Genomic DNA, 19,320 nt, shown 5'->3' on the forward strand with positions numbered 1-19,320 from the left:
GAATATCACTCAGAATACCAAATCAAGCCTGATAGGCTTGTCCATCTAGTCCAGCATTCTACAAAGGTAGAAGGTTTTCATTTTCACTGAATACCTTCAAGTGGAGAATGGATCCTCTGTTGAGATTGAGAGGGTGGAACATGTATAGTGAATTCTTGAGAGTGACGTAAGGTTCATACTTTTTTATTTAACCTTTATTTAACTAGGCAAGTCAGTTAAGAACAAATTCTTATTTACAATGGCGGCCTAGGAACAGTGTGTTAACTGCCTTGTTCAGGGACAGAATGATAGATTTTTACCTTGTCAGCTCGGGGATTCGATCTAGCAACCTTTCGGTTACTGGCCCAATGCTCTAAACACTAGGCTACCTGCCGCCCCATAATGATGTGAATTGAAGTAAAACACTGCCACCCTCATTGCACAATCAAATTGAGCCAGCGAGAATCTGAATTTTATCCTCTCTCATTTTATACACAGTTTATAGATGGGTTAACACCAAATAGGGTTTCATGATAGTGGCCAAACATCCTCTGAGCCAGCCCAGCTATTCTAGCGATTATATGCAGCTGCGGATCATTGGTTTACCTAACATAAAACCATTGGCATGAAGCAGACAACACAGAGCCTGTAACAGTGGTTGTGTCCCTATCATCGACTTTTCTCCTTGAAGTGTGCACTTGAACAATCCACCTCCCATGATGGGACTGTACTGGTATAACAACATTGGTGTGGACAGCCAATGCTTATGGCAATCCAATGCTTCTTAATTCATAAAGGGGAGTGTAGAAGTGCACGCTTTGGGAGATGGGTATAGAATGGGGACGTAACGGGGAGGTTGATATGAGGTGAACCCCCAGTCTTACCTGAGGTGGATGGTCTGGGGAGGCGGCTCAGGGCTTCCTGTCCACAACCTCTTCCAGTAACTGAAGGGTCAGACAGGGAGTGGCCCAGGGCACTGGTGGGTGGTGCATGTGGGTGGGTCTCAGACAGGGACGGCACTTTCACATGGGATGGGGAATGAGCAGCAGAAGCCGAGAGGAGGTCCTGGTCAGGATCAGTGGGACTGTGAATGCTCGCCATCATCCGGTCGGGGCTGGACTCAGATCTGGGAATGTGGCACCCGTTGACCCGGGTGACGGAATCAGGGAGGGGGAAGGTGCCAATCCCGCTGTCCAGAGTTCTCATCTGGCAGCTGGAGCCTGGGGGAGGGGAAGGGGGGGGGGACGACAGGAGAAGCAGCGTGTGATGATGGGTGGGGGGGAGCAACGGAAAAGGAGGAGGAGCCACTGGATTGGATTCACAAGCAACTGAAGGGGTTATGGGTAAAAAGGGCATCTTGGGTAGGTTCAATACGATAGGAGAACGAATGGAGGCAAAAGCAAGAGAAACAGGAGCATTACTTCACGTACGGAGCACCTGGGTACAATCCAAAGCCAAATCATTACGAGAAACTGTAGAAATGTATTGCAGGAAAAAGGTCTGAACTTTTCGTATTGCTTTGTCCAGTAATATGTGTGATACGATCTGTTGTGTGTGTAATTCATCAGGTGTATTCCTATAAGTGGTTATCAGCACTCTATGATCAAATATGTATCACTTCTTCATAATATTAATAAAGGTATCTGACTAATCTTGAAAAGGATCTAAAATGAATGGCCGCTTGTAACTCCTAGCTCTCTCTGCGTTCCCAATCTAATTTCACCCATTTGGAACCCAGCGTGACTTTAGAGTGCCAATTTATTTGTGATTTTTCTCCCTACCTCCTGTATCAGCATTATGTTGATATACACACATTCGCCCGAACTTGATATGTTCCACACTGCGCAGTGATCTAAGAGCATTGTAGCAACAGATGGACAGCGCTTAAAATACACCGTTTTGCAAAGCCTCTCCGAGCGAGACAGATGGATGGCTGTTCGGCATGATCCAATTCCATGTAACTGTGAATGATGTTGCCTAATCATTCTGTGCTCATGACTTAATTGCAACAATTTGGGTAAAAAAGAAAGAAAGAGAATGTTGAACTAGTTCTGACATGAATTCAGTTTAAAGACAAAAGAGGGGGAAAGGTCTCGTGGCTGATATGACTGCCGCTTTGACATTCTTCTGTTCTCATTCTAGGTTGCACAGTATGTTGCTGCATTGCAAAAGTATAAAATATCCATCTAGCGTTATATATTTATTATAGACTAGTTGAGGATGGAAAAACCTTGGAAATGATTGATCCTTTCGAGTACGCAGTTGTTTTGGAATATATTTTCCCCCATAGAACAATCTGTAAGTTCTGATTTGTTTCTTGCCTTTCATGGACAAGCATGGGACCTATTTTTTTAGTTGAGTCGATTTCTGCTAGCTCTGCCCTTAACCCTGGAGCTTGGTCTTGTAACGCCCAGACCATAAACATCCACTTCTTCTATATGCCCTAACATATCCATCCATCGAATGAATAAATGGATGATTGAATTAATGAATTCATGAATTAACTGTTTCCCCTGAAAGGGTTCAAGGCATGTAAGAGGTAGCCCTCTCATGGATATGATTTAGTACAAATACCCATAAACATAGGGCTCGCACAACATCATCTCCTAACAGCTGCATTAAACCCTCATAATTAAAACCAAAGCTATAAGTTATCAGAGGCAATGCACTGCTGTTGTAAAATACATTATTAACCTAATAAAGCAATATTTACAGTCCTCTCTAAATGTGCAACCAGACATTCAATTAAACCAACAGTGCATCAAAACAAGAATTCATTCAATTATGCATCAGAAACGTCCCACTGGATGACTGGGAGTAAACACAGTCAACTTAAATCATGCTATTAGTGCACAGTTAGAGTCATATTGTAGCCATACGTGTCTTCTTCTGCCTCTCTTGCACCACCTACTCCGCAGTAATGAGTGAGAATGAGTTGTAGCTGAGGTGGTCATAAACCACCTCGATGGACAGATGGCCTGTTATGTTGCTCAGATTAATCTGCAATGAGTCATCACGGGGCGGTTGTGGCAAGCCCCTAAAACAGCAGCTGATCAATTACTACAGATTTCTGCATTATGCATCAAGTGCAAACCACTTCAGAACGTCTCACATTCTTGATCCTATATTCAAGGAAAAAGACAGAGAAGATAAAGAGGGAGATAAATAGAGAAAGGGAAATAAAAGAGAAAGAGAGAAAGGAAAGAGAAAGAGGGAGACATCCATGCCTCACAAAGCTTAATAATCAAATGAGTTGATTTGGCAGTTGTTTTCAATATGCCCTTTGCACTCACACTATAACTAGGTCTAACATGGACTTCGAAGCCAGTTCCACCAATGTTTTTTTTCTAATCAGGGACTGGTTTAGACCTGGGACACCAGGTTGGTGCATATTACGCTAGCAGATTAATTAATTAATTATCAGGTAGAACAGAAAACCAGCAGTACTCTGGACCTCGAAGGGTATGATTTTAATTGTCCCTAGGGTAAAAATTGTGTTTACTGTGATCCCAATCACTTCTACATTAAACCTCCAGGTGATAGAGGGCAAGCTCTGCAGACCAAATGACATGTTATGATGAGGACTCATTTAAAACCCCGACATTAACTACCATCACAACTGCATGGGAATTACAACCAGAGGTCATGACTATCGTCACATGACCAAGACCTCAAACCGTTAAAATCAACAAGTCAAAGGTCATAACATGAGCTGTTAATGATCTATTATCTATGCATAGTACCTCTGCCTACATGTACATATTACCTCAATTACCTTGACTAACCTGTAACCCTGCACATTGACTCGGTACTGGTACCCATATATAGCCTCGTTATTGTTGCTCTTAATTTGTTTTTATATAGTTTATTTAGTAAATATTTCATTTTTCTTTAAACTGCATTGTTGGTTAAGGCCTTGTAAGGTGTGAAATAAAATGTGATTTGATTTGAACCATGACAAAGCCACACCTCATAGACTCATGAGTCCATCTGCATCCTTTTGTAGTTTCTAGTTTGAATCCCTGCTACAATATCACATTATGTAAGAAAAAAAATGCTCTTTTTGTTTCTAATTTCTTGTGCGTTCAGAGAAAATAAGTAATTGAGATCAGGCAAATGTGTGACATATTCTACCCATAACATCCCAGGGTAAAATGATATGCTAGGCTGGACTTCAGGACCTATAAGTGGACTCTGCTTAAATCTTTATGAGAGCTTTAATTCATACTGAGGGGAGGTTGGATAGATGTGCTAGCTGGCAGAATTAAATATGCCATTCAGTTAATTAGAATACAGAAACGATTAACAATCTTATTTTCTGGCTCTGTTCCACGATATGGGGCTTAGTTGAATCAGAGAAATGTTCATACACCCTGGAAAGTTTCCCATGTCAAAACAATGTCTGGTAAAATTTGTGTGGTAGACCCCATCAATACAGAGGCTAGCATATAAAAATGACTTTGAGCCTAAGAGAGCAGCTTTTATAAGTAACGGTATATAGGCCTATGTTTTCCATGTTGGATGTAAATTATGTCCAAAATAACCTACGTCTAGGTCCATAATGTCCATCCTTTAGATAAATCTTGATTTAAATAGTCATTATGATAGTCAACATAAATTAGTTATATTGAGTGAAATACAGCTTACCAGCAGCCATATTATCTGTGTAGACCTATTATATGCATGGAAATAAATAAACAAAATTAAGCAACGGAGATCATAATCTTGTGTGAAAATAAGGACAAACTTCAAATCTAAAGAAAAGACCACGATAATTCAAGTCGAGGCGTCACAAACACCTTTTGCACAGGTTGTACATGACCATTTTGCTCCTCTCCTGTTCACGTTATGCCAAAGCCAGACTAAGTGAGAGAAGACCCCATTCCTGAATGGACAACAGTCTTCTCTTAAAAGATAGACTGAGTGGCACATTAACTGACTAAAGCATTCCGACAGAGCGATAGGCACCTAGTATTATACAGCTCTAATAAACATTGATTACCCTGTCCTAGTCCCGTTCCCTAAGAATGCCTTCCACCTGCCAATGAATGACAAACTGCCCAGCATGTAAAGATCGCCTTGTCATTGAAATAGTAAGTGGGTGTTGTTGCATATAATTTTCTCATCACACATTGTATGCTACCAAAGCTCTAAGAACAGCAGCTGCCCCGACAACCCTCAATGTCTTAGCCACGTAAATAACAATGTGCGCTAGCAACGCTAAAAGGATTTTTGAACGCCGGAGACAGTAACCATTTTGTTGATGACCTCAGTATGCAGTGGGAGAGTGGCGTGATAATAAAGACTCACTCTGCCAGTGACAAGACGAATCAGTCCTGCGAAGATGCAGGAAATATTGTATAGGCTCTAAGCTTACAGTTTTTCTCTGGTATGAGAAAGTGTTACATATGCAAGTCCCACATGCATTTGCCATTAGGTGATGAATGGCAACAGTTATTTCTGTATGCTACAGAAGCCTAAAATTAGAGACCGTTTGTATAATCTATTACAGAAATACTTTACACAGAGAGCAAAAGTTTGAGATGTATTGCTGGTGACTACTGAAAATGTCTATGTTGAAAAATGTATTTTAATGTTGCTTATTAGCACTAAAATGTTATATGTTTTCAGACGATAGCTACAGTAGGCCACGGCTACAGTAAAAGCCTTACCTATCATGTGGTCCTGACATGAAGTCTCAGGGGTGGGGTCCTCCTCATTCTCTCCTTGCAAGCTGATCTTCTGTGTCACAATGATGGTCTGGTGGGAAAAAATGAAGGATGAAGTCAGTATGTATTTAACTTGAGTTCGCACAACATATAATATATATATAATATAGGTTCTAAATCATGTTGATGACAAATTTGTTTAGGCATAATGACAGATCATTGAAATAAAGTGTTATTAAATTTGCCTCACAACATCATCAACAGATGGTACATTATTTGTTGAAAAAATGGTAGGGGAGACCGGAGAACAAAGTAACACTTTCAGGCTTTTGCTTATTATGAAAATATTATTTGATTTAAATAAAATTATATTATTATACAAACAACATGCATATCTCAGCTACCATTACACACTAACTATGTAACTAGAACATACCGGTTGTTTAGAATTCAACCAAAAGTGGCGGGAGTGAAATGTTACAATTGACCCAGTAGGTGGGGTTAAATGTAACAGGCTACGGGGTTAATTGTAACACTGTCTCCAATGTTAAAAATGAAGGGTAAATGAAGGGTTTCGAAACAGATATTTGGATAATCTTTTGGGCATGTCATATAGACCAAAAACTCAAAATGTATCAAAATGAAAATATTATATTAGCATTCAAAAGTGTCAATTGTACTTTTTAGGTATTATCTTAGTTTTACTACAAAACATGATGTAAAGAAGTAACATTTTATTTCATATGTTAATGTATCTAAATACCATATAAGGTGCCGCGTTACAACTATTCCCCCCACATAGGAGCCTATACTAATCGGAATCTGTGAGAAAATACAAATAATTATTGTCATCAACTATACCAATCAAAAGACCCCATCTTAGTGATAAAAATGCTATGTTTAGATACATGGAGAATGTTCCACAGGTCAAAAAACTAAAAAAGAGAAGCGGAAGGTATATTTACTTAAGGGCCTCAAAACCAATTTTTTGTCAATAAAACAGAAAATAATTGATGAATTTAGGCCTTTAGAGACACTATCCAAGCATTAGCACATTGTACAACAGCTTTCTAAGTGGTTTCGTGTTACGTTTTTCCTTGGTCTCCCCTACATCATTGTAATGTGCATCGCATTGTATTCATAATTGCTTTGCCGCTTGTGTGTGTATTCAATCTTTTGTATTATGGCCTTAACATTCCTTGAATACCATCTGCACAGATAATAACAGAACAAACTGCTAGTTCAAGGACATGTCTGGTATGATTCATAAACCACAAACAAGCAAAGTACACTTTTCTACACCGTGATAATACTTCATATACTTCTACGAAGCCAGATATCCAAAATGTCAAACGCGGCTAAGCTAACACAGATGCAATAGCTGGCATATTCAGATAGAACATTATTGATATATATTCTGTGTTTGTCAAGATTTCCATCACAATCTGCTTGCCCATTTGTCCCTTTAGCGCTTAAAGAAAACAATAGTGGAAGGCGATTCATCAATTCTTTAAGCGACGACTCAAAACAGAATCGACAAACACCTTAGATTTACAGAAATCACTATTACATTTTCAGAGCCTCTTTCATAATAGGTAGTTCTGTCAGGGGATGCAAACAAGGTAATTGATCTAATATGGAGGAGGGATAACAGAATGTGATGTTGAAAAAGTGTTCTCCGACGGTATAAAGGGGATTTGCAGGTCATAAACATTTATTTTCTTTTGTTGTATTTCTGTAGAGGGGAGATAGAGATGAAGCTGCAAGGATAGTATTAAACAGGCCTTTGTTGAATTGAGTGTCTGCGATAAGAGCCTCCTATTTGCTATCAGAATTCCCCATCAGCTGGATTGAATTTCCTGCATATTGCATGTGGACTCTCGTTTTTCTTTCTCCCCCTCCCTTCCTTGCTCTCTCTCTCTGCCCCTAACAAAGTACAAAGAATATCTTCTACAAGGTCAGAATTACGTGGCATTCCATTTTTTCTTTGCAAAGCTTAGTATGGGGTTCAACATTGGTAGCATATCTCCCAAATAAAATCTAATTTTACTAGTCACATGTGCCGAATACAACAGCTGTAGACCTTAGAGTGAAATGCTTACTTACGAGCCCCTAACCAACAGTGCAGTTTCAAAAATACAGATAAGAATAAGAGATCAAAGTAACAAGTAATTAAAGAGCAGCAGTAAAAAAACTATATATATATATATATACAGGGGGGTACCAGTACAGAGTCAATGTGTGGGGGCACTGGTTAGTTGAGGTAAAATGTACATGTAGGTAGAGTGACTATGCATAGATGACAACAGAGAGTGGCAGTGGTGTGAAGAGGGGGGGGGGGGGGGCAATGTGAATAATCTGGGTAGCCATTTGACTAGATATTCAGGAGTGTTATGGGTTGGGGATAGAAGCTGTTTAGAAGCCTCTTGGACCTAGACTTGGCGCTCCGGTACCGCTTGTCGTGTTGTAGAAGAGAGAACAGTCTATGACTAAGGTGTCTGGAGTCTTTGACAATTTCTAGGGCCTTCCTCTGACACCACCTGGTATAGAGGTCTTGGATGGCAGGAAGCTTGGCCCCAGTGATGTCCTGGGCCGTTCGCACTACTCTCTGTAGTGCCTTGCGGTTGGAGGCTGAGCAGTTGTAAAACCAGGTAGTGATGCAACCAGTCAGGATGCTCTTGATGGTGCAGCTGCAGAACCTTTTGAGGATCGGAGGACCCAAGCCAAATCTTTTCAGTCTCCTGAGGGGGAACAGGTTTTGTCATGCCCGCTTCGCGACTGTCCTGGTGTGCTTGGACCATGTTAGTTTGTTGGTGATGTGGACACCAAGGAACTTGATGCTCTCAACCTGCTCTACTGCAGCCCCGTCGATGAGAATGTGCTTGGTCCTCTTTTACCTATAATCCACAATCATCTCCTTTGTCTTGATCACATTGAGGGAGATGTTGTCCTGGCACCACACGGCCAGGTCGCTGACCTCCTCCCTATAGGCTGTCTCATTGTTGTCGGTGTTCAGGCCTACCACTGTTGTGTTATCGGCAAATTTAATGATGGTGTTGGAGTCGTGCCTGGCCGTGCAGTCATGAGTGAACAGGGAGTACAGGAGGGGGCTGAGCACGCACCCCTGAGGGGCCCCTGTGTTGAGGATCAGCGTGCCGGATGTGTTGTTACCTACCCTTACCATCTGGGGGCGGCCCGTCAGGGAGCCAAGGACCCAGTTTCAGAGGGATTTGTTCAGTCCCATTGTCCTTAGCTTATTGATGAGCTTTGAGGGCACTATGGTGTTGAACGCTGAGCTGTAGTCAATTAATAGTATTCTCACATCCTGTATGTGTTCCTTTTGTCCAGGTGGGAAAGGGCAGTGTAGAGTGCAATAGAGACTGCATCATCTGTGGATCTGTTGGCGCGGTATGCAAATTGGAGTGGGTCTAGGCTTTCTGGGATGATGGTGTTGATGTGAGCCATGACCAGCCTTTCAAAGCAGTTCATGGCTACAGACGTGAGTGCTATGGGTTGGTAGTCATTTAGGCAGGTTACCTTAGTGTTCTTGGGCACAGGCACTATGGTGGTCTGCTTAAAACATGTTGGTGTTGCAGACTCGGACAGGGAGAGGTTGAAAATGTCAGTGACGACACATGCTAGTTGGTCAGCACATGCTCGCAGTACACGTCCTGGTAATCTGTCTGGCCCTGCGGCCTTGTGAATGTTGACCCGTCTAAAGGTCTTACTCACATCGACTGCGGAGAGCGTGATCACACAGTCTTCCGGTACAGCTGGGGCTCTCATGCATGTTTCAGTGTTATTTGCCTCGAAGCGAGCATAGAAGTAGTTTAGCTCGTCCGGTAGGCTCGTGTCATTGGGCAGCTCTCGGCTGTGCTTCCCCCTGTAATGGTTTGCAGGCCCTGCCACATCCGACGAGGGTCAGAGCTGGTGTAGTACGACTCCACCTTAGTCCTGTATTGATGGTTTGCCTGTTTGATGGTTCGTCGGAGGGCATAGCGGGATTTCTTATAAGCTTCCGGGTTAGAGTCGCGCTCCTTGAAAGCGGCAGCTCCTTCCATTAGCTCAGTGCGGATGCTGCCTGTAATCCATGACTTCTGCTTGGGGTATGTACGTACGGTCACTGTGGGGATGACGTCATCGATGCACTTATTGATGAAGCCAATGACAGATGTGGTGTACTCCTCAATGCCATTGGAGGAATCCCGGAACATATTCCAGTCTGTGCTAGCAAACAGTCCTGTAGCTTAGCTGCTTTAGTGTGCTCTCATATTTGTGTGTGTGTGTGTGTGTGCCTGTGTGAAGGTTGGCGGAATTTGCAGGTGTGTACACAAACTAGACATACGACATGGAAAAAGTTATGGCAACAGTAAATGAAATGGAGTATATGTACAATTGAATAAACAACTGACCAGCATGAGAGCATGGAGAAAGTGGATACTGAGGTTAGAGGAAATAGTGAGAAAATGGTGAGATTGTGAGGAAAGATGGACAGATAAGTGAGAGAGGGCGCAGTAGAGTGAGAGACCCATGCAATATCCTAGAAGCCTAGCAACGTTTCATTACAGGACCCCTTGCTCACTCACAGCTGTATCGGAGCAGATCTCCAAATCTCCCCTCATATCGCTGTTTCTCTTGGGGATGGAGATGCCAGGGAGAGATTCAGCGATGGAGTCGCCCTTCCTCACACTCCTGTATAGGAAACATGATTTGATTCATTTTCTGTCTGTCTGCTTAACCGATTTCATATGAACTGTGTAGGTGGAAAGAGATCCCGGCTGATAAATTCCATTGTTCTCACTCAATATGGCCTCCATATACACTGAACAAGAATTTAAACGCAACAGGTAAAATGTTGGTCCCAAGTCTCATGAGCTGAAATAAAAAATTCCAGAAATGTACATATGCAGAAAAAGCTTATTTCTATCCAATTTTGTGCACAAATTTGTTTGCATCCCTGTTAGTGAGTATTTCTCCTTTACAAAGCTAATTCATCCACCTGACCTCCCCAGTGGGTGGGCCTATGCCCTTCCAGGCCCACTCATGGCTGTGCCCCGCCCAGTCATGTGAAATCCATTGATTAGGTTTTAATTGGTTTGTTTAAATTTACTGATTTCCTTATATGAACTGTAACTCAGTAAAATCGTTGGAATTGTTGCATGCTGCGTTGATCTTTTTGTTGAGTATAGCTATCCCCCTACCGTAGGATCTAAAATAACCTCTTTTTAACTGCTCTTTCCGACTCCAGTCTCATTGAGTGATAAATGTTTGTAACTACTCTTGATAAAATCTGTCAGCTGAGATTTTAGGTATTATATACATTTATGGGAGGAGTGGTAATTCTGCACTCTTCCAGCCAAGATAGCTCAGGGATGACCGTGTCTCTAGATTCCAGGCTAGGAAGTGCTTATGTAGAACCATAACTCAAAGAGGCAGCTGGTGTTGCTGTTTAGCTGTGTGTGTTTTTGCCTCTACATGCATGCATAATGTAGCAAGACTTGTATTTTACAGCAGCATGAACACTTGGAGAAATGTTAAAAGGACAATCCGCAATCATTTCAGCATCACCGGAGACAAGTTATCTAATGAGTGTTCTTTTTCCTGATCAATTCACTGTAATTTTTGGGAGGTTTTTACCCATGACTAATTATGCAAACACACTTTAAATATATTTTTTTACGAAAGTTACTACGGTAATACAAACCTGCCAAGAAGCTCTTTCATGAACTGGTCTTTCCCAATGTAGGTTGTAGAACACTGGATCTGATTGGCTATTTGTCCCATATGAATATTGCAATGATCCATGATTGAGCTCAGCTTGTTCTCCGACAGCGTCAGCTCTGGACTCTTTTCGAACTGGCTGTCGTTTTTCTTCTTGTCCTTCTTTTTGTCCGATTTCATCTGTTTGCCTCCTAGCACAGATCCAATCTTCAGCTCTTTTTTCTCATCTTTCTCTTTCGGGGAGGTGGCGTCTGATTTCTTTCCATTTAAGGCTGGCAGCTTGCTTTTACGCAGGCCAAACCAGTTGGCCAGAGACGGGCCGGTCTTCTGCTTGGTCTCCGATGCTATTACCTTCTCTTGACCCTGACCTTTCTGGATATTCTCCTCAATCCCCATCATGACCTTCTCCTCGATGGTGCAGACTGTGGGGCTCATTGGTTGCTCTCCCTTATCGATCGCTCCTTGGGAACAGCCTACCTGGACTTTGACGCTCTTCGCGAGGTCTAGTTTGCCGAGGCTGAGCACTTTCCCAGCCTTTGCTGTGGCCTCCGGGCTATAGACAGGAGAGGCCGGCGACTCAAACTGAGGATGAGATGCGACCTTCTTGGGATTTCGGGTGTTCTTCAAGCCGATCCGGTCGGCGAGGGGTAAGCTACGCACTTCTTTCTGATTTGGAGCCGAGACGCTCTCCCCCTTTGAGGTGCTCCATGGCCCTTCACCAGTGGAGCCCGATTTGGAGGCTCTCTCCGGAAGGCCCTGGTGGCTGTTAGAGCCTGTCATACCTCCGTAGTGGCTCAGCCTGTGGCTGTAGCAACGGACCTGACTTTCCCCAGATCCGCTACTGGGTTTAATCTGTAAGCCCTCTACAAGCGAGCTCTGTCTTGTTAACGAGTTCCCCCTCTCTCCAGAGTTGGTGATGATCTGGGTTCGAATCTTTACATGTCCGTCCAACACGCTGATGTTGGGTTTTTCCATGTAGTGTGTGCTGAAACTCTGGCTGCGAGCTTTCGCCCCGTTCATCCCCAGGACAGGCTTTAGGTGAGGTTTGGTCGTGACAGATATGGACCTCTTGAACAGTCTACGGTCACATTCCGACTTGTCACCAACCTCCTGCTCTGCCAACTCAGTGGTGTGTGCCTCCTCTTCCTGAATGATGCACTGGACCTCACCCTTAGTCTCCATGATGGAAGTCATGGCTAATGAATCAACATACACTGCCTGAAAACCTTCACATGCGAAACCATTTGAAGTCACAGTCTCTTTGGAGACCAAGTTGATGTGTTCCTTCTCTTGCTTTCCTGGTATAGTGGTGGAGCCTTTCTGCAGTGAGGGGGGCGATTTCACAAAAGCTTTGAAGCCCATAGGAATGCGTGTCTTTGACGCTTTTTCAGTGAAATTTTGAGTGCTAGTTCCAGAGACGGATGGATTTGCCACTGCCTGGGGAGGTTGAGTCATACTACTGTGAGGTTCTGTTGAACACTGAGGGTGGCCCTGCAGAGTTACAGGAAAACTACTAGAGGTCTTATACAACATAGGATGCCTATTGTCATTGGTACCTTTCTGACTTGTAAATGTGCTTTGAAGCGAAGAGCCACGTTGAGAGTTGTATGAGGGAGGAGGGACATTCTTTGAGCTTTTAGGTGCATTTTCAGGGTGATCAGGCACATGCCCTGAGGCTGAGGAGGGGAGGTAGAGTTTTGTAGGGACCCATTTCGAAGTGCCTTTAGAGGGGGTCTTATTTGAAGCAGGGTGCTGCTGGCTCGATTTGTCCAACAGTTTCTGAGGTGCGATTGCGGTACCGTAGCCTGCGTCCAGGTCTATGGTATCTTGGCCCTTGTAGGGTGGTGGTGGTAATGAATGTTGCATATTTGGTACAGGCGGGGGGTGGTATCTCGGGGGTGGCCCCCTAACAGTTGTAGGCATGGATGGTTGAGCCCCTGGTTTAAGTGCTTGAGGTGACCCATCATAGTTTGGTCTTATAAGTAAGGAGGTGGTGCGGCCAGGGGGCGGGGGAGGAGACGGGGACCTGAGTTCAGTTTTGCTGCTGGCTTCACAGTGTTTGTCTCTGGTAGGCTGTTCCCTGTAGTCCACGTGGTCCAAATGCCTTCTTGGGAGGTGTGGGGAGCCGGTTGGAACACTAGATGAGGAGCCCTTTGTCCAGTCATTCCTGCCAGGAAGCTTGTTGTTCACTGCCTTGGGGCTTGTAGTGCAGCCTGGAGCTTTGATGAACCTGGACATCTTGACCGGAGGAGAAGAAGGGGACTTTGACTCCTGAGCTGTGAATCCGGAGGTTGGTCCACTGTTGCTTGTTTCTGTGGTGGAGCCCTTAGAAACCTTCAGTGGAGATCCTTTCCCCCGGCTGCTGGGGATCTTTGAGCTGATGGCTTTGGGGCTGGTGGAAGCATTGTTCATGGGAGGAACAGAGTGGCCTTTGTTGGATCGTTTGGAAGGCGGCTTTATCAATTTTCGCAGTGGAGTGACGTGCGTTTGCAGCCTCTCTGGGCTTCCCTCCCTGCTATTGCTGCCGTTGTTGCCTACCTTATGACGAATGGGCCTATCATGAGGCGACAGTGCTGCATACTCAGCAACCCCGTTCTCCTTCCTCCCAGGAATCTCTTTCCGAGCCCCAGCACCAACAGAGGACTGCTGAGCACTGAGTTCAATGGGCTGTCCGTCAGCATCGAATATGGCCATGATACTCTCCTCAGACTGGGTTTTAGCCCCCTTGTGTTGCTTGATTGGACTGAAGGGCCTTGGCCTTCCATCAGCAGACTGAGTTCGGCCAGGTTCCCTCCTCAACCACTGTACGGGAAGCAGCTTGTCAGCATCTCTTGAGAGCCTCTTGATGTCCTTCTGCAGTTGCTCAGCTGTCCGGCTAACAGGCAGCCGGTGGTCACTGACCTCAGAGTGCAGATCCTCAGGGTCGGTGTCTGAGAGGTGGAGGGGGCATTCAGCCTCTGTGGGGCTGATGTCAAAGTGCAACAGGGAGGGGTTTAGAACAGCCGAGGTCCGCCCCCCGGAGAGGAAACTATTGATGAAGCTTTTGAGTTTTTCTGGCCGCTCCTTGGAATTATAGCCGGGCGGGTGCTTTGTACCCATGCTGCAGTTACTATCCACTACTATGCCACTGTTTTTCAGCTTGTCCCAGCTACACACACTGTCCGAGACGCTGTGCGACAGCTTCCTGAAGTACATCCAGCCTCCCTCCTTACTGGGGACGCTGTCTCGTCTGCAGTACGCCGAATGTAGCGACTCATCGTCCGCATCATCAGAGTCATACACAAACCTTTTGCCCCCCACCCCTGAGACAGTGGTCCTTCCCACATAAGTGGCATTGGAGATTCCCTTGCTTCCACTCTTAATCCCCAGAGAGTAGATACCCTCATTAGAGTTCATGCAGTCCTTGTCGCCTGACTTGGAGACCCAGGAGGATGAGGACCCTTTTGGTTTTCTCCTCTGGAGCTTCCGCAGGCCTTCTAGGATGTGGCTCTCCTTCCTCCTCGTGGGGAGCTGTTCCTCCAGGGGGGTGCAGATGTTCCCGGGGGCCGAGGAACCCAGGCTCAACCTCTTCTCCCACGTCAGAGAGGACTGCAGGAGAAATACAGAAAGACAGTGTCTTTATTACAGATCTCAGAGAGGACAGTTGGAGATTGTGAGACAGACACACAAACACGTCATTTGAGCTGTTAGTACTTCTCAGAGGAGAGTTGGTTGTGGAGTCATATGATTACTTTGTTAAGCTGTTACTCAGTCTGCAATTTGCTCCCTTTCAACTGGTCTAATAGAGATACTAAACACTTTGGGTTATGGCTCAAGCTAAATATTTAATGCTTTGATTAAAAAAAACTAAAACTATGAAATAACACATATGGAATCCTGTAGTAACCAAAAAAGTGTTAACCAAAATATATTTTATATTTCAGATTCTTCAAAGCATCCACCCTTTTCCTCGATGAAAGCTTTGCACACTCTTGGCATTCTCTCAACCAGCTTCATGAGGTAGTCACCTGGAATGCATTTCAATGAACAGGTGTGTCTTCTTAAAAGTTAATTTGTGGAATTTCTTTCTGTCAGGGATCCCTCCGGAACTTTCATTATGCACACCTGGCCCCTATTCCCAGTGATTAGTAATTGTATAAGTGTGACCTTGGTTTACCAGTGTCCTGTCGATTATTGTTACAATATCTGTTGGTGCGTGTGAGTAGCTGTGCTGTGTGTTTTGGCTTTCGTGCCATTGTGGATTGCGCAGATAATTACGGGTCTCGTCTCGTGTGTTAATCATTGTGCGCGTGTGTTATTTATTCGAGGTACTCCTCGCTCTTTTGTTTGGGTTTCAACCCTGTGTGTTGTATTTGTGTTTGTTTTACAGGGCACGCTGTAGTTTATGTGGAATATAAAAAACTATTATGCATTCCTGCATCTGTCTCCCGAATAATTCATACCAGCGTGACACTTTCCTTCTTAATGTGTTTGAGCCAATCAGTTGTGTTGTGACAAAGTGTGGGGGGGGGGGGGGGTATACAGAAGATAGACATATTTGCTAAAGGACCAAGTCCATATTATGGAACAGCTCAAATAAGCAAAGAGAAATGACAGTCCATCATTACTTTAAGACATGAAAGTCAGCCAATATGGAACATTTCACAAGAACTTTGAAGGTTTCTTCAAGTACAGTTGCAAAAACCATCAAGCGCTACGATGAAACTGGCTCTCATGAGGACCGCCACAGGAATGGAAGACCCAGAGTTACCTCTGCTGCAGAGGATAAGTTCATTAGAGTTACCCGCCTCAGAAATTGCAGCCCAAATAAATGCTTCACAGAGTTCAAGTAACAGACACATCTCAACATTAACTGTTCAAAGGAGACTGCGTGAATCAGGCCTTCATGGTCGAATTGCTGCAAAGAAACCACTACTAAAGGACACCAATAATAATAAGAGACTTGCTTGGTCCAAAAAACACGAGCAATGGACATTAGACCGGTGGAAATCTGTCCTTTGGTCTGGAGTCCAAATTGGAGATTTTTGGTTCCAACCGCTGTGTCTTTGTGAGACGCGGTGTGGGTGAATGAATGATCTCTGCATGTGTATTTCCAATCGTAAAGCATGGAGGTGTTATAGTGTTGGGGTGCTTTGCTGGTGACACTGTCAGTGATTTATTTAGATTTTTTTTTTTTTTTTTGAAAACTCTGTTTATTAAGTTTTACACACACACAGACAAGACAAAGCAATATAAATAATATACTCAACTAGAAAAAAATACAAATAATACATATAAAAAAAATAACTTTAAAGATACCATACTTTAGACAAGTTAAACACACCAGGCAGAAGGCTACAAAAGGTTAAAGGGCAATCTATAGTACAGGGACAGAGCAAACACCTCACCATTGTTCCTGTAAACAGTCAAGGGATGGGGTGGAGAAATGCAACCACTCACAGACAGTCAAGGCCACAGACCAACCATCCACTGGACCAAAAATAAAAAGTTTACAATGCTTTAAAATAAAAAATGAATAATAATAATTTTATGTAGGCGTGAACAGAATTAAAAAATAAAAATAACTGGGAAAAACAAGCTCACACCTTAGTCTCTGCCCGGGCAAGATGAACAAGGCATCCGCAGGTCACAATCAATAAGCACATCAACCTTAATGCCCCCCACCCCCACCCCAGAAAAAAACACAGAGAAATGCTCATCCAACCTCTAAGTCACAGGGGGGTCAAATACAGACTTATTTTGGTTTTAATAGGAATGCCATCAGAGGATGGACTGTTTAAAGTAAGACCGGAATGGAGCCCAAGCCTCATTAAACAGTTTGGGGTTCCCACGTGAATTGAATTTAATTTTTTCTAGTTTCAGAGAGCACAACACATCTCTCACCCAATATTTATAAGATGGGGGAGCTGCCATCTTCCAGTTCTGTAGTATTAGCCGTCTAGCTAAAAGAGTTGTATAAGCAACAGTGTCCGACTGGATTCTTGACAGGGGGGTGCCTATGGGCAGTACTCCAAAAAGGGCTGTAAGGGGAGAGGGATCTATAACAGTGTTATATATATCAGAGAAACATTTAAATATTAATTCCCAGAAACCTGACAGTTTATGACAGCCCCAGAACATATGCAACAGTGTGGCTGGTTCAATTTTACATCTGACACAGGTAGGATCAAAATCAGAGAATATTCTTCCAAGTCTGGCCCCAGACCAGTGGATACGGTGAACCACCTTGAATTGAATGAGGCTGTGTCTAGTGCTAAAAGAGGACGAATGCACCCTGCGCAGCACAGATTCCCAGGTGTCTTCCCCAAGTTCCTCCCCCAAATCCTTTTCCCATTGAGTCTTTAAAGGCACCAAAGAAGGGTTCTGTAAGTCATGAATGATTGCATATACATCTGAAATTGCGCCCCTAGGAAGCTTGTTCAGCTCCAGGATACTCTCTATAGCTGTATTCACAGGCCTATGGGGAAATTCAGGTGTGTTAGCTCTGACAAAGTTCCTAGTCTGGAGATAGCGGAAAAAGTGGGATTGGGGGAGGTTGAACCTTTCCTGTAGCTGAGCAAAAGAGGCAAATGTATCATCAAAGAATAATTGGGCTAGTGAGGAGAGGCCTAGTGAGTGCCAGATGCCAAAAGCCCCATCATTCAAAGATGGAGGAAATAAAATGTTCTGATTGATTGGGCCTGATAGAGAAAAGCCTCGGAGGCCAAAGGCTAAACGGAACTGATTCCAAATTTTAAGAGACTGCTTTACAATTGGGTTGACACACCTTTTGCCTAGGGACACTGGGAGAGACGAGCACAACACAGAAGAAAGTGCAGCAGGTTTACACGATTCAGACTCCATCTGGACCCAGATTGGTCTAGGGCCAGTAGGATCAGTCTGCAGCCAGTACAGAAGGGCTCTGAAATTTGCAGCCCAATAGTATGTCTGAAAATTTGGTAGAGCTAAACCCCCCAATGACTTAGGCTTCTGTAAATGTTTTCTACCAATCCGTGGTACCTTGCCATCCCAAATAAAATGCATGAATGTTTGATCCAGTGAAATAAAAAAAGATTTTGGAATAAAAATGGGTGAACATTGAAATAAATATAGAAATTTGGGCAACACACTCATTTTAATGACATTAATCCTTCCGATAAGAGAAAGAGGTAGCGCATTCCAAAAAGTAAAAGATTGTTTCAAACTGTCTGCTAGAGCAACCAAGTTTTCCTGAAACAGATTTGAATATTTCCTTGTCACTTTAACTCCCAAGTAGGTGAATTGATCCCGGACAATCCTAAACTGAGAACTTGTAAAAGAGCACTTTAAAGCAGCCTTGTTTACAGGAAAAAGCTCACTCTTGCCTAGATTCAGCTTGTACCCTGAGATTGATCCAAACCTTTTAAGAACAGATAAGGCGCGTGGCAATGAGGTATCAGGGTTAGAGATAAACAAAAGGAGGTCATCCGCATATAGCGAGACTTTCTGCTCTGAGCCCGTCCGGATTATTCCTTGAATGGCATCATTAGAGCGTAGTGCAATGGCGAGAGGTTCGATTGCCAAAGCAAACAACAAGGGGGAGAGTGGACAGCCCTGTCTGGATCCGCGGTGCAAGGGAAAATAGTCAGAGGACAAGTTGTTAGTCCGTACCGAAGCCATGGGGGAAAAATAAAGAATCTTTATCCACGCAATGAATTTGGGGCCAAAGCCAAATCTATAAAGGGTAGCTGTTAGGTAATCCCACTCAACGCGGTCAAAAGCTTTTTCTGCATCAAGTGAGACCACCACCTCTGGGTCCTCCGACGCAGGGGAGTACACTATATTCATAAGGCGCCTAATATTGAAAAACAAATGCCTATTTCTCACAAAGCCAGTCTGGTCAGAGTGTATTACTTGATGCAGCGAGCCTTCCATACGGATGGCTAAAAGCTTGGCTAGGATTTTGTAATCACAGTTTAAAAGCGAGATTGGA

At 43.8% G+C, this 19,320-nt stretch overlaps 1 protein-coding gene across 6 annotated transcripts in view; it reads right to left on the reverse strand.

Annotated features, from left to right (window-relative positions):
• The window catches only part of LOC129840272 (nck-associated protein 5-like), a 189,379-nt gene that overhangs the window by 25,013 nt on the left and 145,046 nt on the right, over positions 1-19,320 (reverse strand). For 5 of the 6 annotated variants that reach the window (XM_055908029.1, XM_055908030.1, XM_055908028.1 and 2 more), the window contains 4 exons: positions 11,353-14,957; positions 10,235-10,340; positions 5,652-5,739; positions 864-1,199 (listed from right to left, as the gene is read on the reverse strand). In XM_055908029.1, the coding sequence (XP_055764004.1) occupies positions 864-1,199; positions 5,652-5,739; positions 10,235-10,340; positions 11,353-14,957 (4,135 nt within the window). The other variant, XM_055908033.1, reaches the window with a different exon arrangement.

This window comes from Salvelinus fontinalis, chromosome 41, assembly GCF_029448725.1.
Source record: "Salvelinus fontinalis isolate EN_2023a chromosome 41, ASM2944872v1, whole genome shotgun sequence".
Classification (NCBI taxonomy): Eukaryota; Metazoa; Chordata; class Actinopteri; order Salmoniformes; family Salmonidae; genus Salvelinus; species Salvelinus fontinalis.